This window comes from Thamnophis elegans, chromosome 16 (genome assembly GCF_009769535.1).
Source record: "Thamnophis elegans isolate rThaEle1 chromosome 16, rThaEle1.pri, whole genome shotgun sequence".
Classification (NCBI taxonomy): Eukaryota; Metazoa; Chordata; class Lepidosauria; order Squamata; family Colubridae; genus Thamnophis; species Thamnophis elegans.
In genome coordinates, this window is record NC_045556.1 from 2,657,435 (window position 1) to 2,683,986 (window position 26,552).

The 26,552-nt window shown below is 43.8% G+C and overlaps 2 protein-coding genes across 2 annotated transcripts; one reads left to right on the forward strand and one right to left on the reverse strand.

Moving 5' to 3' along the window:
* The first annotated feature begins 2,409 nt into the window (after nt 1–2,409).
* Nucleotides 2,410–8,629, forward strand: LOC116519631 (isocitrate dehydrogenase [NAD] subunit alpha, mitochondrial-like). The gene is given in 13 exon segments (XM_032233605.1): nt 2,410–2,514; nt 4,038–4,100; nt 4,900–4,983; nt 5,166–5,217; nt 5,220–5,279; nt 5,525–5,712; nt 5,912–6,045; nt 6,487–6,589; nt 6,672–6,736; nt 6,914–6,998; nt 7,092–7,244; nt 7,822–7,880; nt 7,882–8,629. Coding segments are annotated over 13 exon segments (1,095 nt in total). The 5' UTR covers nt 2,410–2,487; the 3' UTR covers nt 7,904–8,629.
* Nucleotides 8,630–10,272: 1,643 nt separating this feature from the next.
* On the reverse strand, nt 10,273–23,181 carry LOC116519454 (long-chain-fatty-acid--CoA ligase ACSBG1-like). Its single transcript, XM_032233320.1, is given in 13 exon segments — nt 10,273–10,484; nt 10,669–10,723; nt 10,726–10,906; nt 11,713–11,852; nt 13,985–14,100; nt 14,102–14,132; nt 14,135–14,199; nt 15,164–15,394; nt 16,685–16,733; nt 16,736–16,865; nt 18,936–19,112; nt 21,281–21,430; nt 23,125–23,181. Coding segments are annotated over 13 exon segments (1,455 nt in total). The 5' UTR covers nt 23,170–23,181; the 3' UTR covers nt 10,273–10,399.
* Nucleotides 23,182–26,552: the final 3,371 nt, after the last annotated feature.

Here is a 26,552-nt window from a genome sequence, read left to right on the forward strand (position 1 = left end):
GAGAGGGGCTTAAACTCCCCCATGAAGATCAGGCCCAGAGGAGGCGCTTCGGGCTCCCTCTTTCGTCCCTGGGGGGCAGCAGGAGGGCTCTGCTGGAGGCAGACACGGAGGAGACGCCTCCCAGGTCTGGAGAAACCATCTCGGCTGCCTCCGATCTCCAAAGGCGGAGGGAAAAGCGCTCTCTCCATCGCGCGCGCTGCGCGGCTTCGGCCACACGGTGGCAGCACTTCGTCTCGGTTTTTTTTTTTTTTAATGGCCGAAAGCCAGCAAATAGATTTAATACAGAGTAATAACAGAGTTGGAAGAGGGAGCTTGGAGGTCATCTAGTCCAACCCCCCCCCCAAGCCCGAGCAGGAGACCCTACAGCATTTCTGACAGATGGCAGTCCCGTCTCTTCTTGAAAGTCTCCAGGGATGGAGCTCCCACAACTTCTAAACAAGAGAGTAATAACAAGAGTTGGAAGAGGGAGCTTGGAGGTCATCTAGTCCCCCCGCCAAGCCCGAGCAGGAGACCCTACAGCATTTCTGACAGATGGCAGTCCTGTCTCTTCTTGAAAGCCTCCGGGGATGAAGCTCCCAACTTCTAAACAACAGAGTGATAACAGAGTTGGAAGAGGGAGCTTGGAGGTCATCTAGCCCAACCCCGCCAAGCCCGAGCAGGAGACCCTACGGCATTTCTGACAGATGGCAGTCCGTCTCTTCTTGAAAGTCTCCGGGGATGAAGCTCCACAACTTCTAAACAAGAGTGATAACAGAGTTGGAAGAGGGAGCTTGGAGGTCATCTAGTCCAAACCCCCCCCCAAGCCCGAGCAGGAGACCCTACAGCATTTCTGACAGATGACAGTCCAGCCTCTTCTTGAAAGCCTTCGGGGATGAATCCTCCCACAAGATAAATGTCCATGCTTCTCGTTGATCTGCCCACTGAGCAAATAAGATCCATCTGTACTATAGAGAAGGGGAGCAGAGGATGAGAAGAACGGACAGCAAAATAACAGAGTGGGAAGGGAGCTTGGAGGTCGTCTAGTCCAACCCCTCTGCTCAGGCAGGAAACCTGTATCATTTCAGACAAACTCTTCTCCAATCTCTTCTTAAAAACGTCCAGTATTGGGGCACCCATAACTTCTTAAGAGTTTTTCTTCCATCAGAATAGAGCTGGAAGGGACCTTGGAGGTCTTCTAGTCCAACCCCTGCTCAAGGAGCAGACTCTCTATGCCATTCCAGACAAGTGGCTGTCCAGCCTCTTCTTTAAAATCTTCGGTGTTGGAGCAACCACAACTTCTGAAGGAAAACCATTCCATTGGTTGATGGTTCTCTCTTTCAGGAAATTTCTCCTTAGTTCTAGGTTGCTTCTCTCCTTTAATTAGTTAAGATTTAACTAATTAAATTTTAGGAAGGCAGTAGAAACGCCACTTGGGAATGTATTACTTTGGGGGGGGTAATAGTCCTTTCAAAATGCAAATTACATTTGAAATCAAAGGCTACTTAATTCCTAGGTAAGCATGAAATCATTTTACTTTTGTTGTAAACTACACTGCGTATTTCCCAAGCCCTGAAGGCCAGACAAGGAAGAATGGATGGAAACTGACCAAGGAGAGATTCAACCTGGAAATAAGGAGGAAATTTCTGATAAGTGAGATAGTGAACAATCAACCCACGGAACAGACGTTGCCTTCGGAAGTTGTGGGAGCTTCATCCCTGGAGGCTTTCAAGAAGAGACTGGACAGCCACTTGTCTGGAATGGCATAGAGAGTCTGCTCCTTGAGCAGGGGGTTGGACTAGAAGACCTCCAAGGTCCCTTCCAACTCTGTTATTCTTCTGTTATTCAAAAGTTGTGGGAGCTTCATCCTGGAGACTTTCAAGAAGAGACTGGACTGCCATCTGTCCGAAATGGTGGAGGGTCTCCTGCTTGGGTGGAGGGTTGGACTAGATGACCTCCAAGGTCCCTTCCAACTCTGTTATTCTGTTATTCTTCAGTTATTCAAAAGTTGCGGGAGCTTCATCCCTGGAGACTTTCAAGAAGAGACTGGACTGCCTTCTGTCAGAAATGATATAGGGTCTCCGCTTGGGTTAGACTAGATGACCTCCAAGGTCCCTTACAGCTCTATTCCACTCCATTCCGTTCCAATTCTGAATTCTATTCTATTCGCACATGGAGGGGACGAATTCAGGCCAGGTCACGTGGCAAGTTCTAGCCCTTTGCAGCCCCGCCCTCAACAGCTCTGGGTTGCCGCGCGGACCAATCAGGAAAGGCTCCTCCCCGGCCGCCGCGGAGGTGGGACGGGGCGTAGACTTCCTCGCCTCCCACCAATCCGTTGCCAGCCGGGGTAGTCCCCGGCGCCGATTGGCCGGCGCATCCCCATCGCAGCGCCGCCGGAGAGGCCGCGGCCGATTCTTTCCCTTCAGACCCGCGGCGTGACCGACAAGCGGGGGGGGGGCGATCCGGCGAGGAAGTGAAAGGGTCGCCGCTGCCGCCTCCGCTCCCTTCGCCATGGCTACGTGTTCCTGGGTTCCGAAGGTGAGGCGGGCCCTGAGGGGTGACCTTGGCTTCCCCCTCAGCAGGACCCCCGGGTGGCCCCTGGGAAGTCTCGCGAGAGTTGGATCGCCCTCCCTTCCCGTGGTGGGGGGGGCATTCCGTGACTCCCTCTCGGGCGCCCTTTGACGGCTTCGCCCTTGGCGCCTCGCGGGGCCCCGGAGACCACAACTCCCGGCAGGCCTTTCGCTTGCTAGGCGCGCGGGGGCTGCTGGGAGCTGTAGTGCGGCAACTGCCTTGAAGCAAGCGCGGTCTGCGGCCCTCCCGAGGGGACCGAACCACAACTCCCGGCAGTCCCCGCGGCAGGCCGAGAGGTGGCTGGGAGTTGTAGGCCAGCACCCCTTGCAGCCAGGTGGGAGCCTCTGCCCTTCCTCTGGCCCTGCCTGCCTCTTATGGGAGGCTGATTCCCCAACACACCACACACACACACCGCTGGCTGCCTCCTCACAAACAACCCGCGGGGTAGGCCAGGAGGAAGGGGAGGAGGACTGCTTGAAGGGTCCCCACTGGCTGCATTGAGATTGAGTGGCAGGTGTGACCCCCACTCTTTTGGGAAGGGATTACTGATATTCACGGTCATCGTTGTCTGCTGCCTGTTATTATTTATCCTGACTTATTTTATATATCTGTCTCTATCCATCCATCAGTTTATCTATCTGTCTGATAGACAAGATCATTGTCTGCCTATCTATCTCTATATCTAACTCTCATTATCCTGTCTGTCTGTATATCTAACTAAATATCTGTCTATCTATCTCTATCATTATCTGTTCATCATCTATCTCCTCTCTCTTTTATCTATCTATCTCTATCTATAACTATCATTATCCATCTGTCTATCTATCTATCATCTTTCTGTCTATCATTATCTCTATCTATATCTAATTATCTATCTATCTATATGCTCTCTCTCTTCTATCTATCTATCTCCTCTCTCTTCTATCTATCTATCATCTATCTATAACTATCATTATCCGTCTGTCTATCTATCTATCATTATCTTTCTGTCTATCATTATCTTTCTATCTATCTAATTATCTATCTATATCCTCTCTCTTTCTATCTATCTATCATCTACTATCTATAACTAGATATCCATCTGTCTGTCTGTCTATCATTATCTGTCTGTCTATCTATCTATATCTATCTAATTATCGATCTATCTATCTATCTATCCACTCATCTATCCATCTATCCATCTATCCAATCTATCTATCTACACCACTAGCACATAAGACATTTATAAGCTAAGGAGGACAGACAATCCCGCTGATGATGTTACTAGTCAGGCAATGAAACGTTCAGAAACTAAATTTGGTGACAGGGAGGGATATCTCTGCCCTCTTCAGTTTGATTGGTTTTCTGGCTAATTGCAAACCCCTCTGCTTGGTTCTGCAATGAGCTGATTTGTTTAGTGAGTTGTATTTATGTTGGTTTAAAACTCAGTGCTGATTTAATACAGAAGTCTGGCTGCTAAAATTAACTATATTCTTATTTCGTTGCTGTAGGTCTTTCGTATTCTTGGGGGGTTCAGAATTCAGAAACAGGTGACCAGAAATTTTGCAAGTAATGTGAGTATACTAGTCTAGTTGTTGCCCTTTTTTAAAAAAAAAAATCCTTTACTAGAGGATTGTAAAATACCAAAATAAGACTTTGCTGGCTGTGGGATTCAAGATGTCTTAAAGTTGCCAAATTTGAAAAAAAAACCACTGGTTTAAAACAGTGGAGAGTGGAAGGAAAAGAGTTACTTCTGTTTCCTGTGCCATGTGGAAAATGTGTAGAAAATAAATTCTATTTAACGGGGTGAGTGCTAGGGCGTACAAAGCATCACAAAACTGCTAAATCCTCCTGTAAGAATTGCAGGATATTCTGTTCCAAACTCAAATGCTCAAATCATCCAGTTTGAGGCAGCTATTTGGCATTCAAGATTGGCATTCAAATAGGGATTTGCCCTTGATGGTTCCCGAGTAGTGGATTGGAATGGCTGGCATGAACAGATTTGTATCACAAAACTTGCTAGGTTTTCTCCATAATCAGATCAGTCTTTTTACTTCATCGTTTACAGCAGCCCCCCTTTAAAACAAAGAAAGTGAACTCCTTTACATAATAATGTGGATCATTTCACGTTGCAAGGATGATGTCTGAATTCTGTATCCATAAAAAGGTAGCGGGACAGGGAAGCCCCCCGCAAAAAATGAAAGCTGTGATCCTCTCATTGAGTAACGCAGAATTAAAAAAAAATGTACAGAAATTACAGGGCATCATTTGAAGTCCAAATAATCTCCAGGGGTTTTTTTCTTCTTTCTTGAAACTATCTTTAAGCATAACATCTGATAGATGAGGGTTTTATTTTATTTTTTTTTTTCCTAGCCTCAGACGGTAACGTTGATCCCAGGAGATGGTATTGGGCCTGAAATCTCTGCTGCTGTGGCGAAGATTTTTGAAGCTGCTAAGGTAAACTCGGCCACGGGTGGCTTCATGGGTTCCCTTATCCCTCCTGCCTTTATTCCTTTGGCAGAAATTTCCAGCTTGAGGCTCTGCTGGGTTGTTGGTTTTTAAGTTGCAATTTAATTGTCTGGTTCTGAGGACAATAATGAGGGTGGTTGATAATGCAAAGAAAATAAAAATGTGTTTAGGTCCCTGTTCAGTTTGAAGAAAGAAACGTGACTGCCATCCAAGGACCGGGGGGAAGTGGATGATACCCCAAGATGCCAAAGATTCTATGGACAAGAACAAAATAGGATTAAAAGGTACTTGGATGGAAAGGAAGAAACTATTAAGTTTGCTGCAGTTCTGGATATAAGCCCGTGCTTGAATTCCTCTACAATAACGGTTGGATATACGCCAAGAAGGTCCCATATCCTGTGGCTTTTTTAAATCACATTTTAGTGTGGGTGTAGGGGGGAAAATGTTGCTTGCTTCACCGCCGGTTTTCTAAATGTTGTGTTGCCAGTGAGGACTTCCACACCCTCTTGTGCCTCTGCCTCTTCTCCAGGCCCTTTGAAAACTCCCATCGCTGCTGGCCACCCATCCATGAATTTGCTGCTCCGTAAAACCTTTGACCTGTATGCCAATGTCCGTCCTTGCGTGTCCATCGAGGGCTACAAGACCCCTTACACGGATGTGGACATCGTCACCATACGAGAGAACACGGAAGGCGAATACAGCGGCATCGAGCACGTGGTGCGTTTGGTGGGCTTTAACTCCAGCCGTCCCATACGCCCAGATTCAGCAGGCTGCTCGAATTTAACACAAGAACTGAAAAGAAATTAACTTTTAACTCACCGCTTAATTTGGTTTTTCCAAGCTTTTCATAATCCCCCTTCCCCCCCACCTTTTTTTTTTTTTTTTGCTACTCGCTTAACCTTTGCGTGTCTTTCAGATTGTGGATGGCGTTGTGCAGAGCATTAAACTCATCACCGAGGACGCTAGCAAGCGAATTGCTGACTTTGCTTTCGAATATGCCAGGAATAATCAGAGGAGCAAAGTTACGGCTGTGCACAAAGCTAATATTATGGGTGGTGATAGAAATGACTCCAAGCCTTCCCGGTTCTTATTCCAGTTTTCAGAATCCTAACTGCTTTTTTTTTTTTAACCATGTTAAATTTTTTTATTTTTTCTTTTAACTTTTGTGTTATGTGTTTCTTTTAATGTTGTACGCTGCCCTGAGTCCTTGGGAGAAGGGCGGCATATAAATCGAATAAACCTAAACCTAAAAAAAAAACCACATTGTCAGAGAAAGAGAGGTTGTATATTGGAGGCATATTTTTTGGCAGGCAGATGTATTCAATTTGAGACTCAATCCCTCTTCTCCGCTTTTCCAAATTAACTCGCTCAAAGGAAGCTTTTATAATTGCTTAGCTACAAGTGATTGATGGCTACTTGTAAATAATCATTTCAAAAAAACCCGTTTGTACGTCTGGACCTCCAACTTGTGTTGCTTTTCCTTGCGTGCAGGAGAATGTCCGATGGCCTCTTTCTGAGAAAATGCAGAGAAGCGGCGGAAAACTGTAAAGATATTAAGTTTAACGAAATGTACCTTGACACCGTGTGTCTGAATGTATATCATGTGTGGTGAGTCGTTTAAGGGGCCACCGTTCTGCTTACGTTAAAAACAACCGTTACCTGTCTTTCTCCTCCAGATGGTGCAGGATCCATCTCGGTTTGATGTCCTCGTCATGCCAAATTTGTATGGGGACATCCTTAGGCAAGTAGCGTTTGGGTCAATTGTGGTCCCTGTGGGTGGAAGATGCGTCCACCGCTTCTCTTTCCAAACGGACTCCTGTGGTGCGACCTGATTTTGCTTCCCTGCTTCTCAAATATCTTCCACTGCAAAGGCTAATTGCCCTTTCCCATTCTTTGTGTGGTGTGTTTTTCTTTTCAGTGATCTGTGCGCGGGCTTGATCGGGGGTCTTGGTGTGACTCCCAGTGGGAATATCGGTGCTAACGGAGTTGCAATCTTTGAGTCGGTAAGGGGCCTCGGACCCAGCTCGTTAGACTGGCCTTTGGTGGGTGGGTGGGTAGCGATGGGTCAGTGGGGTGAGGATGCTTTCTCTTCGCAGGTTCACGGGACAGCTCCGGATATTGCCGGGAAAGACTTGGCCAACCCAACGGCGCTTCTCTTGAGTGCCGTCATGATGCTGCGTCACATGGGAATGCACGACTTCGCCATGAAAATAGAAACGGCTTGCTTCGACACCATCAAAGACCAGAAGGTAGGTCTTGGCTAAGGTTCGCCAAACTGAGGTGACTTTGGGAAGGTCACACATTCTGGGACTGAATGTCTGTTTATTTAGGTTCAGGCCTTCCGTGCCTAAATCCCAGCACTTTTCCCAAAATGAGTTAGGCATTGGTTAGGCCAGGAGTGGGCCAACTATAGCAACTTTGTGATCAGTGGATTTCAACTCCCAGAATTCCTGAGCCAGGAATTCTGGCTGGCTCAGGAATTCTGGGAGTTGGAAGTCCATGGTCGTAAAGTCACCATAATTGGACTGTGATGATGGTTTTATCACCCTTTGCTATTTTTACTGTATAAATGATGCAGTTAGCACTATCAATTAAGGTGACAAGATGCCAAAAGTTGCACCTCATACCAGACTCAAAGCAGGAACCACACATTAAATCTGTCTTTCGGTACAAATCTTATAAAACGGAAGCTTTCTTTGTGTGTGTGACCTATAAATTTGATGGTAGAAAAATTAGATCAGGTAGCCTATTCAGTTTCCCCGTTCATAAATGATCTTAAGATCCATGTACAATTTGCAAAATTTCATCTCCCTTTCCCAATTTTAGGTCTTGACCAAAGATTTAGGAGGCAACGCCAAATGTTCGGAGTTCACCGCCGAGATCTGCCAGAGTGAGAGCCATGGAATAGAAGTCTTCCCCTGAGTCCTCCTGGTTTCAATCCCTCCCGAAAGGATGCTGTTATTTATTACACGTCACGTCCATTTCCATTGCTTGAAATGATAACATTGTTAGCTACCCTTACATTTCAGACCCTTCCACTTTCCAGAAACACTCCAAAACTTGAAGTATTTTTTTTTTCTCTCCCCAGCAGTAAAAAGACACTCCTCAAGCTGTTCTTAAGCAGCTTCCTGGCCTTAAAAATAGCACAAAATTAAAAACAAAAAATTCCTTTGGAAATAGAATTATTTTTTCATTACTCACTCCTGGAAGCTGCCCTTCCAAAGCATCAAGACTTGAAACGGGGGGCATTTCAAACTCGTGTACATTAAAATGTCAAATATCCAGATTTTAAGGGCAGAAGGAATATCATTCAGCAGTAAAACTAACATGTTATCCTGTTACAGCTTCAGTATATATTTTTTTTAACACATCATCCCTTGCTCTAGCGTTTTCCAGCGCGGATCTATTCTATCAATTGCCTTTGTCTGCTGCTGATTATGAAGGGAATGCTAATGCTTTTTAAAAAAAATAATATTTATCTCGGTGAATATCAAATATATATATTTTGGGGTTAGAATGTATCTGCAGGCCATTCGTATCGTGCTTGGAGTTTATAGAGCTTTGGGTTATATTTCAGTGCGCTGCTCTGCAATGAACTGAGTTCAAGGCACTACAGTAAAAAAAAAAAAAAAAAGAAACCAGAAATGTACTCCGTGTGAGGTGGGGCGGTGTGGAGGACGCTGACGGTTGCTTGATTCGTTTTTGTTCCAGGTGACGTGAGCAAACACAAAATGCATGCTAAGGTGGGAGTTTTCTCCTGTTGCAAGAGGGATCAACGCATGAAATGTCCTTGAAGGGGAATCTGCCTTTGTCTCGTGGGAACAGATGATGGTGGAGGAATTGCAGAGATGCTGGGTACCAAAGCATCGATATTTCTGCTGCTAGCACTTCCACTCCTTAAAAGATGGAACCTTTCTCTCTTTTCCTTGGAAATTCTTGGAAGTCCCGTTGGCCTTTTACTTACCGAGTCCACTATCCTGCGAACCTTTAAAACAGGAGTGGTCCAACCTTGGCATCTTTAAGACTTGTGGATTTCAATTCCCAGAGAGCCATGCTGGCTGGGGAATTTGGGGAGTTGGAAGTCCGCAAGTCTTAAAAGGTGCCAAGACTGGACCACCTCTATTTTCGAATGTCTTGCATTGATTCCCCGCCCAGTTTCTGTGGCACATTCCCGTTAAGTTTCCAAATTGGAGGTACGAGTTACGGCAGGACCACCAATCCAAACAGGACTGCCAACCTCCAGCTTGGTAGGGAATTTTGAGAGTGGGTTGTGTGTGATATACATTCCCATTGAAATCAGACCAGCAAGAACTGCTTGCGTTGCTACCAAGAATTCCGTTCGATATTTTTAACGGTCAGAAAAGTATCCGTGAGAGGCAGCCAGCTTTATCCTGTGTGTGATTCTGTGCGGTATTTAATGCAGTCACTTTCATATCTTGGTATGGGGCTCAAAACCTGGGAAACGTATCTTTTCCTGGGTCAGAATGTGTGTTTTGGTTTTTTTTGCAGCTGTCTGTAATAAATGAAAGTGGGGGGCCTGCCATTGGATGCATAACGAGAGGAAAATAAAAGACTTTACAAAGAAATCTCTTGCTTTTTTGTGTTCTTTTAATAAGAAGTGAGGCTTCAAATGCTCCCACAATCTATTTTTGCATCTCCCTCTTTTATCTCTGCAAGATCTCAGACTGATTCTAGAAAGGACATTAAGTTTAAGCATTGGGGTTACAAACAAGCTTCGTCATGAATCATAGAAAGCCTTCAGATTTCTCAATGGAACTACTAAGGCTGGAGGAAAAAAGAATCTGGAACCGTGGAAAAGTCTTTAGTTGAATAAAATAATCTATTTAGAGCCATGTGGAATATGGCAGTATAAAAGCTTGTAATAACACAACAGCACCATCTGAACCAATTATATAGCTCATTGCAGAGTTTTACGAGTACATTTGGGGGTACTTCTAAATTTTTTAAGACAAACTTTGCTTTACAAAATACTTTTTATCTTTTGACATATGTTCTCTCCCCCCCCCTCCTTGAGCTGGCTTAAAAATGACCTTTATCCATTCGATTGAATAGTTCCTGTGGAATTCAGAATAAATCAAAATACAGTTTGCCTTAGAAGTATTTTCAAGGGACAGCTTAATTCATCATTCTAGCCCATATAACTGCAATAGAATAAAAGCCTATGTTAACTGAAATGTATTTGGGAGTTCCGATTCGGTTTTTTTTCTGGTTGCTAAATTGAAAATAAGATGGAGAAGCCGCAAGTATTATCGATGCTTTCCGCCCAAAATTGCAAAAACGATTTCATACCTTTTCCAGTGTAATGTTTGCATGGGAACAGTTAATGCTTTACAAAAGAAACTTGCAAGATTTCTCCTCCTGACCGAGCGAAGGCGACTCGACTTCAATCCTTGTAAAAAGCTTCGATTTCGTTCTGGTACTTCTCGACCACCGCATGCCGCTTTAATTTCATCGATGGACCTAAAGTGGGGAGGGGATTGGTCATTAGTAGGTGTCCTTGAGGGACGAATTGAAGGGAAACGATAGGTGGGCTGGATTTCGTGCAGTTTTGGTGAGTTTATTCCCTTGCTTCAAAAACCCGTCACCTTCCAAAATCCTCTAAGCTCAGAAGGGAAAATGCCCTCTGCACAATCACTGTAAACTCACCAAATTCTCCCCCAAATAGAGAAATCTTTTCCTAAAATCGCCCACTTCTGGATGCGCTGAGGTTGCTGGCGGAGCGCCTGTTGACGCGGTCTATGCCATCTTGCACAGCCCGGTAAATGGCGCGGTCTCTGCTCTGCACAATCTCGGACACCCGTGTGGCTTTGCTGCCGGCTTTTTGGCAAAAGTCTCTGGCTTCCTGGGTCAGGCAGTCGGTGGGTTCCGATGTATCGGGATCCACTGAAGACTAATAATAACAACAACAGAATTACGCGTGACTGCTGTGGCCCACCAGCGGAGCTGGCCGCAGATTCAGACCGTGAGGAGGTTGGGGAGGAAGATGGGCCAGTCCTGGAGTCTGGGGAAGGCTCTGTGCGGAGCAGAGAAAGGGGACCAGGGCAATAGACAGTTGTCAGCTGCCTTCGGAGTCGGAGATAAGTGAGGCAGATGAACAGCTGGAGCCTGTTCCCAGTGTGCGGATGTGCAGAGCTGCCAGATGAAGGGAGCAGCTAAAGAACAGGGGTCGACTTGGGAGTAAAGCCACAGGTGGACGGTGAATGGCCCCTCCCAGAGGAAATAAAAGAGGAGCGAAAGGGGAATGGAGTTTGCAGGAGACAATTAGTTCACTTAATTGGTTCGTGACTCTCCGAGACTCCTTGCCAAGTTTGCAGCTCTCCAAGCCAGATAAGGTCTATGACTTTAAATCCTCCCTGGAAAGACTTTGCTGGATGTGAATGTGCAGAATTCACAGTCAATTAATAAAAGGGTTTTTTTGCTGGGGAAAGGAGTTTGCTTCACGCTCTTGGGAAGCCTCGGTCAGAACAGTAACCCTTTTAACCATGTCAAAGGAAAATCGAGTGGCCGCACAAAACCCAAGCTTGGATGGGTTGAGTGTTGGGTGACTCTAGTCCAGTTAGCTGGACGTTGTGTAGATCTGAAGGGGGTGAAATTGGTCTTCTCATCAAGGCATCCAAGGAAAAGGCCCAAATTTCAAATATGCAGCTGAGTATCGTCAGTCAATTTTAAAAAAAAAACCCTGTTTGCAACATGTACCTTTAAAGTCAGCAGCATAGACAGGAACTTCTTCCGGTCACCAATCAACACAGCATTGCTAATAAGCGGCAGCTCCTTCCTGACAGCTTCTTCCAAGGGAATTGGAGGGATATTCTCACCCCCAGCTGTAATAATCAGCTCTGAGAAATACAGAACATCAACAGCTCAACTCAAAAATACATCTCATCGTCATCCTGGGCTTCAATCCGTGGCGGGAAGATGGACTAGCATCCTTGAAAATGCTTCTCTGTAGCCCCATTGGCATGTTCAGTAAAATCTCAGTGGAATGAATTAGTGCAGGGGGTATCCTCTTCTTCCACCTTACCCCCCCACCCCACCCCACCCCGGCCAAATGTCCATTCAAATCGCAAATGACGTCAACCAAACCGCGGTATCATTTGAATCGATCAATGCGCTAGGCAACTTACAGGAATGAACGCAAATGACTACATTTCGTCCACATCAAAGCTGTACAAAGATGTACAATGATTGAAAAGAATGTGAAAATTAAATCCAAATGCCTGAACCTACCTGGAAACACAAAAATATTGGACAAAAATTTGGAAATGGGTGCAAGAAATTACAGGAGAACAGATAAAATACAAGCCCAAAATCTTTCTGCTAAGAACAATCAAAGGGAAATATACAAAGAAAATTAAGTACATATTAACACATCTGCTAACTACAGCTAGAATAGCATTTGCCCAATGCTGGAAACAAGTAATACCGCCTCGGATGAATTAGTGATAAAAAAAAACTTTGGATTGTGCAGAAATGGACAAATTAACACTGAAATTAAAGATAAAGAAGATAGAGTATATTATGGAACAATTGTTATTTATGGCTGCAAAACAAGAATAAAACTAATTAAGCCAAAAAAACAGTATAAAAATATATAAGAACTGTGTATAAATGTGCAAATATAGAAGCGAAATATTATACATGTCAGGTATGATGACACAACAATGTTGATGTAATGACTGTAAGGTGTTGTAGAAGGGGGGGAAAAATCTGCTAATTAAACCTGGCTATTTTGGATGCAACAGACTTCCACCCAGATGGAAATTGATCCGTGCAAATTCTAAGCCCCATTAAACTGAAAGTTTGCTATGTTCTCATATGGCATCGTGCAGAATCTCTTGCCCATCCTATGTACAAGAAACAGTCAAATCCAGCTCAAACAATATCATCTACTTCAGCAAAGGCTATCCTGAACTTCAGGAAGTACCATGTAGGCCCTGCTGCTAATTGTCTGATTTAGTTGAAACTTAACCATTCAGAATCTGTCCAAGAGATCAATTGTTCCGGGCCTCAAGGAATGCCGGGAGATTCTTGGGAAATGTCTGCACGATGGCCGAAAGAGGGCAGCCTCCATCAATTGGAGCTTGAAATTTGATACTGAAGTACGAAACAAAAAAAATGTGGAAGAGAAAACTTATTTTTATGTAAAGATAAAGTTGGGATCGCTGGAATGCCACCCCGAGAATCTACTAGAGAAAGAAATAAGTAAGGGCAACAACGGAAAGGAAGAGGAAGAGGGGAAAAGAAGAGAGGGTAAAGCAGAGGAAGTTAAGGGAGGGGATGAAAGTGTAGGAGAGAGGTAAGAAGGGAGAAGAGAGGAGTGGGGGAAAGGAAGGGAAGAAGGAAAGAGGAAGGAGAGGAGGAAAGGAGAAGGAGGTTGAGAAGACAGAAGGAGTAGGGCTGTTGCAAAACAAGATGGAGATACGGGATGGCAAGAAAGTGACCCCCTGTGTTTTCTATATTTGTAAGAAGAGTGTGACGAACGTCAATATTTAATAGATATATGTCAATAGTATTTACAAGAATGTATATTTGTGAATATGTCTGAAATGAAAAAAGAAAATTAATAAAAATTAATTTGGTTCTGAAGTACTGGGTAGAACAGCGGTTCTCAACCTGTGGGTCGGGACCCCTTTGGGGGTTGAACGACCCTTTCACAGGGGTCGCCTAAGACCATCGGAAATTGCAAATTACAGTTATGAGGTAGCAACGAAATTTTATGGTTGGGGTTCACCACAAGATGAGGAACTGTATTGAAGGGTCGCGGCATAAGGAAGGTTGAGAACCACTGGGGTCGAAGCACCTGAGTATTTAACAGCCTGGGCAGCTGAAAGGAATGAACGAGGGCAAGGCAATCTCCAGATGTTTGAGACTAAAGCTCCAACCACTCTGGCCAGTGGGGAAGAAGTATGGAAGCTGTGGTCTCCAAACATCTGGAGGGCTTCACAACGCGCGGCAAAGAAGGCATCACCTTTAATTCTTCCGGTGACGTAAACGAATCCATCCTGGTCCATCTTTCCAAGATCTCCCGAATGCAACCAGCCATCCTGGTCAATCACTTCCCTGGTCTTCTCCTCCATGTTCAAAGCCCATGAAGACGTTCCGTCCCCAAAAGCAATCTCCCCGTTGCCATCCTCGTCTTGGTTGACTATCTTAACGTGGCAGCCTGGCACAACCTTGCCACAGCTGGAAGGAAAAGGACAGCAGAAACAAGAGTGTGTCAAGGATGACCAGACCCACGCAACCTTAGACAGTCTTTTTAAAATAAAAAAAAAATCCAATTGTACATTTGCTTATTTTTTTAAAATATCGGAGCTCTGGCACTCAACAGCTTCCAGATGCATCACGAAAATATCTAATACTCCTAAGAGGAAATGGTTATAGAATATGGGGAAGCAGGTCTGCCTTTTTCTCCAATGTTACCTCTGAGCAGTGTTTGTCACCCTTGGCAACACAAAGAGGTGTGGGGAATTCTGGGAGTTGAAGCTCACCTCTCTTCGCGTTGCTGAGGATAGCAATAGCAATAGCAGTTAGACTTATATACCGCTTCATAGGGCTTTCAGCCCTCTCTAAGCGTTTACAGAGTCAGCATATATTGCCCCCAACAACAATCCGGGTCCTCATTTCACCCACCTCGGAAGGATGGAAGGCTGAGTCAACCTGAGCCGGTGAGATTTGAACAGCCGAACTGCAGAATTGCAGTCAGCTAAAGTAGCCTGCAGTGCTGCACTCTAACCACTGCGCCACCTCGGCTCTTATAACACCGCTCTTGAGTCTCCAAAAATTCCAAATATCGTATGGGTTTTCCACAGTGGGCTTAACAGAGTCACTAATGAAACCAATGCTTTTATTTGCCAGTTTATGAAGCACAAATAAACTCCATCATCGTGACAACTAAGTTTAATACGCTGTAAAAAAAGGCAGTCTTTAATTGCAGGAGTCGGAGGTAAAGGACCGAAATCTTACGGGGCAACCACAATTTTCTGTGAAGCTACATTTCACACCCACACCCAGGGATGGCAGGGAAACACCACAAATCCCATTCTCCCTCCCTTATCTTTGCAGATGGCCCCTAGCCATCACCCCCTGCAAGCTAAACTTCCCAAAGTTTCTTTTGGGGGTTGCTAAGGAGAATGGGCCGGATCTTTACCTGTGAAGTCGATACATGTGTGGCCCAGAGATGCAAAAAGGACCGGAAGTTTCGCTCATCCCATACCCTTCATAAATAGGGATGTTCAGGCCAAGGAAGAAGTGGGAGACTTCCACGGGGAGAGGGGCAGCTCCGGAGAAATGCTTCTGGCACTTGGAAAGGCCCAGGGCCCAGCGGATCTTCGCCAGGATCAGAGAGTCCACCAGCCCCATCCAGAAGGGCTTGGAGTCCCTACAAAGAGGCAAAAAGGGTAGGGGGTGGAGGTGAGATTGGGAGGAGCCGAGGGTCCCTTTGTCAATAGGAGGAAGAACAGCTTCTACCCCAGAGCAATAACTATATTGAATTCTACTGCACAGTGCAACATGAATGCAACATCGGGGGTTTTCAATACGATCGTAGAGAATGTGAGGGATGTGTCTTTTCATTTAATTTGGGTGCAATGTCAATAACTAAACTAATTTCATTGGCATCCTTCAGTCTCCAAAGACGATGGTTCCGTGCTCTGGAAAAAGGTCCTAACGCAGCATCTGGTGTGGCTAAAAATGCCAATTCGGGAGCGGCAATCCCTTCCACACTGAGGGCAGATCCATTCTGTCCCCTGCTCAGCCCCCAGATTTCGCTGGTTCCGGGACGGCCTCTTTGCCTCGGCCTGCCGAACAAGCGTCTCTTCGAGTTGGAGAAGGCCATGCTGCGTCTTTAGCCCCCAAGCTGAACGGCCAGAGGTCAAGGTTTCCCAGCTGTTAGCAATAGCAATAGCAGCTAGACTTATATACCGCTTCATAGGGCTTCCAGCCCTCTCTAAGCGGTTTACAGAGTCAGCATATCGCCCCCAACAACAATCCGGGTCCTCCTTTTACCCACCTCGGAAGGATGGAAGGCTGAGTCAACCTTGAGCCGGTGAGATTTGAACAGCCGAACTGCAGAACTGCAGTCAGCTGAAGTAGCCTGCAGTGCTGCATTTAACCACTGCGCCACCTCGGCTCTTAATGTTAATGTCCATTCCCTTGGCCTTTCGATCCCCCTTGTGGAAAACCAACCCAACCCAACCAGTCTCGAGTTTTGGAGTGGTCCAAACAATCCCATTCATGCAAACCTGGATGTTGTTTCAGGAATACATTCGCCAGCGACAACCACTGTATGTGGCCTATCTGATCCTCCAAGACGAGGACACTGAACGGGCCCGAGAAAATAAAGTGGCTTGCAAGACTGTTATGGGATGCCACGAAGCTTTGCAAGCTATCCTGCACAAATTTTGGGGATGGCAAAGATTTGCAGCTGCTCTGGAAACTTTCAGAACATCTAAGGAAGGTGTTGCTTCAATGAAGGCAGAGTTTTAAGATGAGTGGACTTGGCTGGGGAAGACGCCTGGGGCGGGGGTGGGATGTCTGAGAGGAAGTCCTCTCATCTTAAAGCATCTGAGGTTGGGAAACACAGAATGAGGATTTATTTTTGCTCTGTTTGTGGTCTGTAAATAGGTAATCCTTTCCCCCCCGCCCAAAACAGGTCCCTGTGGGTACCCACCTATTTGAGCAGCTCAGGTTTTGTTCCAAAGTGGCCGACATGGCCCAAGAAGCATCTTCCTCTTCAACAAGCTGGTCTGAGAAGAAACCTCCTTGATCTTCTCCATCATCTTCTCCCACACGCGGGGCACTCCCATTTGGGAAGTGGGCAGAGCTTCTCTGAGGGCCTCAACCAAGCTTCCCTGCGAAGGCCAAAAGAGGGGAGGTTGGGAGCCAAGAGACCAGGGGTGCCCACTCCGTGCCAACTCCCTGGTCAACAGGTCAGACTAGAGGATCTTGCCTTCACGGGGGCTCTTTGTTAAATTGTGGAACCAGGAGATGAAGGAGTCACAGCCACTGCCTCCCTTGGCTTTAAAAGGGGGTTGGATAGGAGGGGCATCATTTTGTAGCTACCCCATATTTCCCCAAAAGCATTCCCTTTAGGCACTGGTCAGCAAATGTCACAAAGAGAGCCCTTTTAAACTCTAAAAATATATCACCTCCCTACGAGACCTACTCTTAATCTTCAGAGTACTTTAATCCACCTCTAAAGCAACAAACAGCACCCAGGAACTACCACAGTCAACAACAGGACATTCCCGTCAACACAGATAGGGCAAGATACTTGCATATAAAGAGGAAAGCAAAACTCACTCCCTTCAAGCGCTGATGATGTTACCTAGACGGGTAATGAAATATCTGCAAGGAAACAACCAAGCTCAGGGAGCACCAAGGATTCCCCCTCCTCCTCCTCGTCTCCCTTATAACGCTGATATTGTTACCTAGTTGGATCATGAAACATCCGCAAGAATGTTCTTGCTCAGAGAGCACTAGCCGTATTCTATTCTATTCTAATTCTACTCTACATTCTATTGTTCTGTTCTATTCTATCCTATCCTATTCTATTCTGCATTTTATTCCTATTCCTAGTCTATTCTGATCTGTTCTATTCTATATCATTCTATTCTATTCTTATTCTAGTCTACATTCTATTCTATTCTCTACTCTATCCTACCCTACTCTACTCTATTCTATTCTAATTCTATTCTACATTCTATTGTTCTGTTCTATTCTATTCTATCCTATCCTATCCTATCCTGCATTCTATTCCTATTCCTAGTCTATTCTGGTCTGTTCTATTCTATCATTCTATTCTATTCTTATTCTACTCTACTCTATCCTACCCTACTCTACCCTACTCTATTATATTATATTCTAATTCTATTCTAATTCTATTCTACATTCTATTGTTCTGTTCTATTCTATTCTATCCTATCCTATCCTATCCTGCATTCTATTCCTATTCCTAGTCTATTCTGGTCTGTTCTATTCTATATCATTCTATTCTATTCTTATTCTAGTCTACATTCTATTCTATTCTACTCTACTCTATCCTACCCTACCCTACTCTACCCTACTCTATTCTAATTCTATTCTAATTCTATTCTAATTCTATTCTACATTCTATTGTTCTGTTCTATTCTATTCTATCCTATCCTATCCTATCCTATTCTGCATTCTATTCCTATTCCTAGTCTATTCTGGTCTGTTCTATTCTATATCATTCTATTCTATTCTTATTCTAGTCTACATTCTATTCTATTCTAATTCTATTCTAATTCTATTCTAATTCTATTCTAATCTATTCTAATTCTATTCTAATTCTATTCTACATTCTATTGTTCTGTTCTATTCTATCCTATCCTATCCTATTCTATCTGCATTCTATTCCTATTCCTAGTCTATTCTGGTCTGTTCTATTCTATATCATTCTATTCCCATTCTTATTCTAGTCTACATTCTATTCTATTCTAATTCTATTCTAATTCTATTCTAATTCTATTCTAATTCTATTCTAATTCTATTCTATTCTATTCTACATTCTATTGTTCTGTTCTATTCTATCCTATCCTATCCTATCCTATTCTATTCTGCATTCTATTCCTATTCCTAGTCTATTCTGGTCTGTTCTATTCTATTCTTCATTCCCATTCTTATTCTAGTCTACATTCTATTCGATTCTATTCTATTCTACCCTACCCTACTCTATTCTATTCTTCTATTGGTAATTACTTACCACGATTGGGACTGGTTAATTAAATTGCTGAAAGGATTACAGGTTATCGCCTATGAAGTACGTCCACCCTCTTTTCCCCTTATTGTTTCTCTAGAAGGATATCTCATCCTATCGTTCTGAAAAGTCCATGCATCTTACGGGAGATGCACGGAACTATATGGGAAAGAAACTCGGCCCCCAAACCCCGCCGAGAGACCTTCAAGGCATCCGGTTGTGCGAAATAAACCTCTTCGCCCCACTTGATCCCAGTCCAGAGGTCATACATCTGACCAGCAATGTGGCTCAGTGGCAGGTAACTGACAATCTTCTCCTGCTGGATTTCGGCTGGTTGCATGTCTCCTGCTTGACTGGCGTGGGCAGAGGTCCAGGTAATCTGCCCAGGTTTAAGAAAGAAATGGCAAAGAATTAAAGTCCTGCCAAGGATCTGGGGGGGGGGGGTGTTTTTTTGTTTGCTGTGGCCCAAGGTCATGTGATTTCTCCCTTTGCAACCTTCTGGCAAGCAAAGTCAATGGGAGGCCAGATTCACTTAACAACCGGGTTATCAACTGTGGTGATTCGCTTAACGACTGTGGCAAGGAAGTTCATAAATGGGGCAAAGCTCACTTAACCACAGAAATGTGGGACTCAATTGCAGTTGTAAGTTCGAGGACTATCTGTATTGGGTCATTTCTGCATTTTTTGGTATTTCCTCTCCTACTTGAGTAACGTGACTTTGCTGTTGAAATTAGACGTAGTTTTAACGTTGTTGGGGTGCTTATTGCGACTTTATAGTGCTGAGAGAGCCGTGAGATAGCAGGGGAGAGAGATCAACTTAGTAAATATACTGTCTCCACCGCGTCCAAATATGCTCTTCTGCGTCATCCAAGCAGCATCAAGGTGGCCAAATCCTCGGGCAGAATCTGATCACCGTTTAGAGCAGGTCATCTTTTAATAAAAGGGGCCTCGGTGCCTAGTGAGGGCCAGCAGATGCTTTCCACAATGAGGAGACAATAAAAATAGCTTTCCTGCACATGGAAATCAGGAATAGCCGGGCCGAGCAAGCTAGATTTGCACAGAGAAGGAGGCATTTCAGGTCTCCAACTTCAACTCTGTTATCCATGAATAGGTTTCTTTGGAGAAGATCAACAAGAAGAGAAAACCAATTCTCTTCTATCGGTAAAAATCAACTTTATGGCCCTGTGAACCATCTCCAGAGGTTGGGGGATCCATCCATGGGGGTTTTAAGATGTGACTGGATGGCCATTTGTCTGGAAATGTATAGGGTCTCCTGCTTGAGCAGGGGTTGGATTAGAAGACCTCCAAGGTCCCTTCCAAAACCCTGTTATTCTGTAAAACAGTCTTCCCCAGCCTTGGCAACTTGTGGGTTTCAACTCCCAGAATTTCCCAGCCAGCGCATAGTTAAGACTTAAAGTTTGTTTGTTTGTTTTATTAGTTTTGTATGCCACCCACTCCCAAAGGACTCCGGGCGGCTCACAATAAACAGGGAAAGGGGAATAAATAAGACATACAAAAAATTTAAAAATGCACAACATTCACAATTGAAGCGGGCCTGGATATTTCAACAGCCCCCCAGCCTGTCGGAACAGCCAGGACTTGGTAGCTTTACGGAAGGCCGGGAGGGTGGTAAGGGTGGGATCTCCACGGGGAGCTCGTTCCAGAGGGCCGGAGCAGCAACAGAGAAGGCTCTCCCCCGGGGGATCGCCAGCCGACATTGGCTGGCAGATGGAACCCGGAGAAGGCCAAGCCTGCGCGATCGAATCGGTCTTTGGGAGGTAATTGGCAGGAGGCGGTCTCTCAGGTACCCAGGTCCGAAGTTGCCAAGGGTGGATCCTTGCTTAAAAGACATATCTTCCACTGGGCACACTGCGGAACTTCCCTCCACTGCCAACTTGAAGTGGTCTCCAGCCTTCCTGAGACTGCCAAAAACTCTGTGGCACAATTTTCTCTGTGCCCAGGGCCAATCTCTCTTCTGCCGTGGTTGTCTCGCTTCCCAGCCCCCTGACCTCTTTCCAAGGTGATTGGAATCCTTTGCAGCGTTGGAATAAAAGAGAAACATGGTTTATGCCAGTTCAGCCAAGGACAGAGTAATCTCTTTCACTCCCAAGCTGGCAAAAGACCAGGCAGTTGGCAGGACACATTTGAGCCCTGGCTAGAGACAAGTAGAAATATGGCCCTTTGTTGTGTTATACTAAAATGCACTTGTCTGTGTTATCCTGACTGTAAATCTCTACTATTTCTTTTTTTACTTCCAGAAGAAATATGAACTTTGTTCTACATTTTTTTAGATATTTCGGCATTTAGATCTGGTGTTGTTGTTTTTTTAGATTACTAAAAAAAATAGATTTTTTTTGTAGATTACTATCTAGATTTTAATCATCGTATTTCAGGCCTTGAGGGGATTATTAATAATCTTCAATGCAAAATCGATCACGTAATACAGTTATCATTGTATTCTTGCATTATTTTTGGCAGTGAGGTTTAATTTTTGTTTCTAATTTCTTATTGTTAGCATTTACTGACATGGACCCAGCTAAAACCTACATTGTCGTGGCTCAGCATGACCCCTTTGGGCTTCCCTGTTGTTCCAGAGGTGTATATCAGGACACAACATTGGTTTGCCTCTTGGGAGTTGATGATGTCATCAAGTCGTCCATCCGAAATTTCGTTTCCCAACTCCATGAATTCATCCATCTAGGGAACAGAGAGGAAGGTCCCTAAGATACCCAGGTCTTCGTCATAATATATCTGTTAATCTTCCTGCATTTATTTTAGCCAATCTTGGGTATCTTTCGTGCATTAAAGGCTTTTGCAATACACCAATATACAATTTGATATGGCCATGCAATGCATATGCTCGCTCCAAAGTAAATCCATTGAATTTCCATTGTGGTTCGAGTTGGGCTCAGGAAACAAAACCCCTGTTTATTTTATGTGGGATGCATGTAGTCTGTCAAGTTGCTAAATTAATACCATTTGGAGGGAAAACAGCACTAGATTTTTGTAGTGGGAGGATTGTAAGTTCAATTATTGTCTCCCCACCTTCCTAATTTTACATCCTGGACTACTAACTGGTCTTTTTGGTTTTACATTCTTTTTAAAATGTGGTCTTTGAGGGCATAAATGTCCTTCTTTTTACATCCAACGACAATTTAAAAAAAACACGGACATTGAGAAAATTAGAGATACAATGGGGAAAACTAAAGTTCTTGATAGGTCTCCAAAGGACTGGTCCTATCCTTGAACAAGTAAGAGTCTAAATCTAAGGATGTTTTACTGGTCTAATTGCTGGGACAAGAGAGCAGCTACAGAACTATAATTTCACACATTGACTTATGAACCATGTGAAGAAGGCTCCTGTGAATCTCCATCCATGGAGAGTTTTAGAACGGAAAGCTAAAACATCTACAGAATTGGAAATCTGACGCTGACGCATGAGCTGGCCAAGAACAGCACCCAGGCAACCGGGATCACATCCATTAACACTTCAAAGAAGGACGGTGTCAGTTTGGTCAGGATGACGAAGTGTGAAGTGTCAACAAGTCTGGGGAGAAATCCTTTCGCCATTACTACCATACGGTCCTTCCAAAGGGCAGGGAAGGACACCCTTACATGTTGGGAACAGAGACCATCATTTCCTAGCCAATAAACTGTGCTTGAGGTTTAACCATCTTCACGTTTCATAATTCATAAGACCTCTTGATGTCTTTAGCAAGCTAAAGTCTGTGGGATTAGTTAGCTTGGTGACTTAGTTTTACTACTGTTGCTAAATTGGTCTCAAGTTTTCGCTGATAATCTGAGATAACGCCTTTATTAAGTCTGTAGTTTGTTCACATGTGTGGGAAAGTATTATTTTAAAGGCTGAGGATGCACAGTATATAGCACAGGTATCCAACCTTGGCAAGTTTGTAGACTTCAGCTCCCAGAGTTCTCCAGCCAGAATGGCTGTCTGGGGAATCTTGGAAGATGAATTCTGGGAGTTGAAGTCACAGGTCTTAAAGTTGTCATGGTGTAATAGGGTGTATGATATAGGGTGTTTCTCTGGTTTTTAGAATTCCAGATATCTTTAATTGTATCAACCAGGTTCATGTCATTCTTAGTAAGATGTATGAACCTATTTTCTAAAGGCAGGTTTTAAACCTAGCTGTACGTTTGAATCTGCCAATTGTGGCTTATTTAACAAACTATGGCTAAGCACTATGCATCGGCTCAACCAGACACTCCCCAGATTTTTTTCCCCCTTTTCTGTCTTGCTGAAGTATTAATATTTCCTCTTGCAACTGTTTTTTACTATTTACAGAAATCCTAGCAATGGGAAGAAGAATGGAATGAAAACTAACGAGGCAACTAAAATGGATGAATACTTGATTTAGCATAAATTTACATACCATATACAAATTGGGATGTTTCTCAGACACACGATCTTTATACATCACGACAGCTTTTAAGTATGGTAAACGATCCCAGATCTGTGTAAAGTTTGAGATTTTTTTTTTAAGTCTTTGTATTTTTATATGGATAATACTAGAACAAAAAAAATTAACATTCCAACTCAACTGAAAAGAAATCAGACAGACAAACATGAATTGTAGAATTGTAAAGCTTGCTTAAATGGATGTAACATTTAAGCCATAAAACTCAATTGACTAACCACAATGCCTGACTTCACCTGACACCTTAAGACAAAAGTAAACAAACCAGCTTAGTGACATGCAAATCTGGGTTGTTTTTCAACTGAGTCAGCCCAGGGTAACCCTTCACAGCCAATTTTACTGGATCTCAAAATAAGCTTTACATCTGTAATATGAGCTGCTCTAAGCTGACATTGATTAGAACAGCAAAATGTGGGACACAAATCTTAACAAATAAATGGAAGCCCAGCAAATAAATTCTCAAATAATAGAGGTAAATAAAGTCAAGCTGACATTCTCAAACGGGGGTGTAAATTCTATCAGCAGTTCCTTACCTGCATTATCTTCCAACTGCTTCTGGTTTTCCACCACCACAATTAGCTCTGGAGTCATCAGCAATATAATGACAAGCCTCTGGAGAATTGGTGGTGTAGATCCCAGACACAATGCCACTGTTGTTGAGTGAAAATAACAATTTCTTTTTAATGACAAGCATGCCATATCATACAAGTGGGTTAATATTTCCTAGGGCTTATGACAATTATAGGAGAACAATGGATTTTTTTTAAAATTAGGCTCCAACTGATCTTGGCTGATCTCAAAAGCAGGACTGCACTCGTTGGGTTGGATGGGAAACTAGCCAGAAATGCTAGACTATAATCTAAACCAGTGTTCGCAACCTTGGTCGAGAAGAAGTGTGGACTCCAACTCTCCAAGTCCAGAAAGAATGTGTAGACTTCAACTCCCCTCTGTCAGTTGGCTGGGGAATTCTGGGAGTTGAAGCTCACACATCTTCAAGTAGTCAAGTAGTTGAAAACCCAGATCTAGACTAAGAGGTGTGGGAAGTTATCATCCAGCCCTCTCCCAGAAAATGAAATATCCTAGGAAATATTGGGTTTTAAAAGAGTTAACAATCAGTGGGAATTTGCTTATGAAAACTTGATGGACAATTCCATATAAGCATCAAGACTTGTCTGCAGTTTGCAGATTTTTTTTTCCACTCATCCTTTGCATTTAATGCAGCTTGCTTGGGATAAATACCCAATGGCTTGTAACCTGTTGATCTCGGGACCTGCTGTACCCCTCCAGCTCTCCCCACCTGAAGCTGGCCAAGAGGGGCTTCAGCTAAACCATCAGCTACCTCAGCCCATCTTCCTGGCCAGTTTATTTGTGTCGCATTTTCCCTGTAAATCCTAACGGGGACGTTTCCAACCTTACCCAGCAAATACAGCTCCTACTGCCAAAATGAACCACTCTGTAGAATTAAAACCAGAATCGCAACACTGTGGAATCGTTCAGGCCGAGCTTGAGGGGGAAAAAAAGGAACAATACAGTCAACATTGTTGGAAAGAAAGAGGAAGTCTTCCCCGCACCCCCCAGATGTGAACTTTGCTAATTTCTCCCCCCTCCCCCCTTTCTCATTTAGCTTGGCATGCATAATTTCTAGGTCATTTAGCACCGAATCCTTATCCCCGCCAACTTCTGGCTGTTCTCTGATTTAGCTGCTGTTGTTGCTTTTCCCAACCCTTTGCGATTATCTGCTGTTTGAACAATACTTGCCTCACTTAGTCAAAATAAAAAGAAGAACATTGGTGGCTGTCTTCACTTATCAAATCAGCTGTGGCTTCATGAGACGGGAAGGACCAAATTATCAGGGCTTGAATATCTTTGCAGTTGCTCAAAAGGCAGTCGGCCCACAATTTGCAAAATAGGAGGAGGAGGAGGAGGAGGGAGAAAAAGGAGAGGAAGGAGAAAACAGAAAAGTGGTATATGCCAAAAGTTTGTTAGGTCAGAGGCTGCCACAGGATTCCTGCTGAAGTATTATTCTTTATAAGAAATGTTGCAAAAATGCAACAGTTTAGATCATTCTGAATAATAAAGATAAAATTTCACGCACGGGCACTCACTTAAATAAGTCTCAGTCATCCCAAACTACGCAGTGGGTATTGGGTATTTATTTTGTACATGAAAATGAAGGCTACACTATAAAAACCCAAAGTTTACCTTCAGGAAGCTCTTGGCTGCTTTCCGAGAGAGGCGTAATACTCCGCAAAAGTAATTTTTTTCCCATTTCCCCTCCTTTTTGCTGGCTAACGCGTTGAGGGACTTGTATTTCTCTAGAGAGTCTAGGAACATCTGGTGAATTGTTATTGGCGCTTGTGAGCAGGTGGGGTCCCTTCGCAGCTTTACCTGCCCGTCCGCTGATGTGGTCCAGAGAAGAGCTAGGAAACAAGAGCAGATTATTCAGTGACAGTATCTGGAGATGGAAAAAAAACCCTCTAAAGTCTAGCTGTGTTGGCTCTTCTTTTCCATTGGGACCAAATAGGTATTTGTGAGGAAGATAAAGACGGCATTTTTCTGGATTTCCTCTTTCCTTTACAACTTGTTTTCTTTCAATCTTTCTATCATAATCCTACAGCCAGGAGGATTTGATTTTACTGATTTATAGAAGAGAGCAGGAGCTAATAAACGAGAATATTCGTAGTTTCAAGGTCGTAGTTCAAGGTCTCCCTGAGCTTGGTTGTTTTTTCTGTAGATGTTGAATTACCCAACTAAGTAACATCACCAGTGCTAGAAGGAAATGCAAGATCCCCATTCACTTCTGGCACTGATGATGTTACCTAGTTTGGTAATGAAACGTCTGCAAGGAAAACAACCAGGTTTAGAGCACTAAGGGAGCCTTTGCAATATGCAAGGTAGAAAGAAACTCATGAATCATGTCCCAAAAGTAGATTCCATTCCATCTTCTGTCTGCTTCAATGTATCACAAATAAACCAATTCAAATTCATCCCGATATTCACTTACCTGAATCTTTTTCCAGACTCATTCCAGAATCTTTTCAGACGCTCTGGGCTTCTGACAATTCTGTGGAAGGAAGGAGATTTAAAAACTCCCTTTAAAATTCCAGTGGCTAATAGCTTGCAGAGTTCAGAGTTCTCAGAAGGACAAATCGCAAGGGGCAATATTTTTATCTAAAGCAGGCTAGAAACATAGAACAATATTCTCTCAAGCAAGTTCTATAGATAAAACATTTTAGCACCTCAGCATCTACTCTCTTTTTTCACAAGGGAATTTATTCTTTGCAAACAAAGAATATTTTTAAAAATCTATTTTTTTCCCCAATAGCAAGTATTACAACTCTGTATCTTTTTTGGAACGTCGTTTCCTTTCCAAAAAAAAAAGC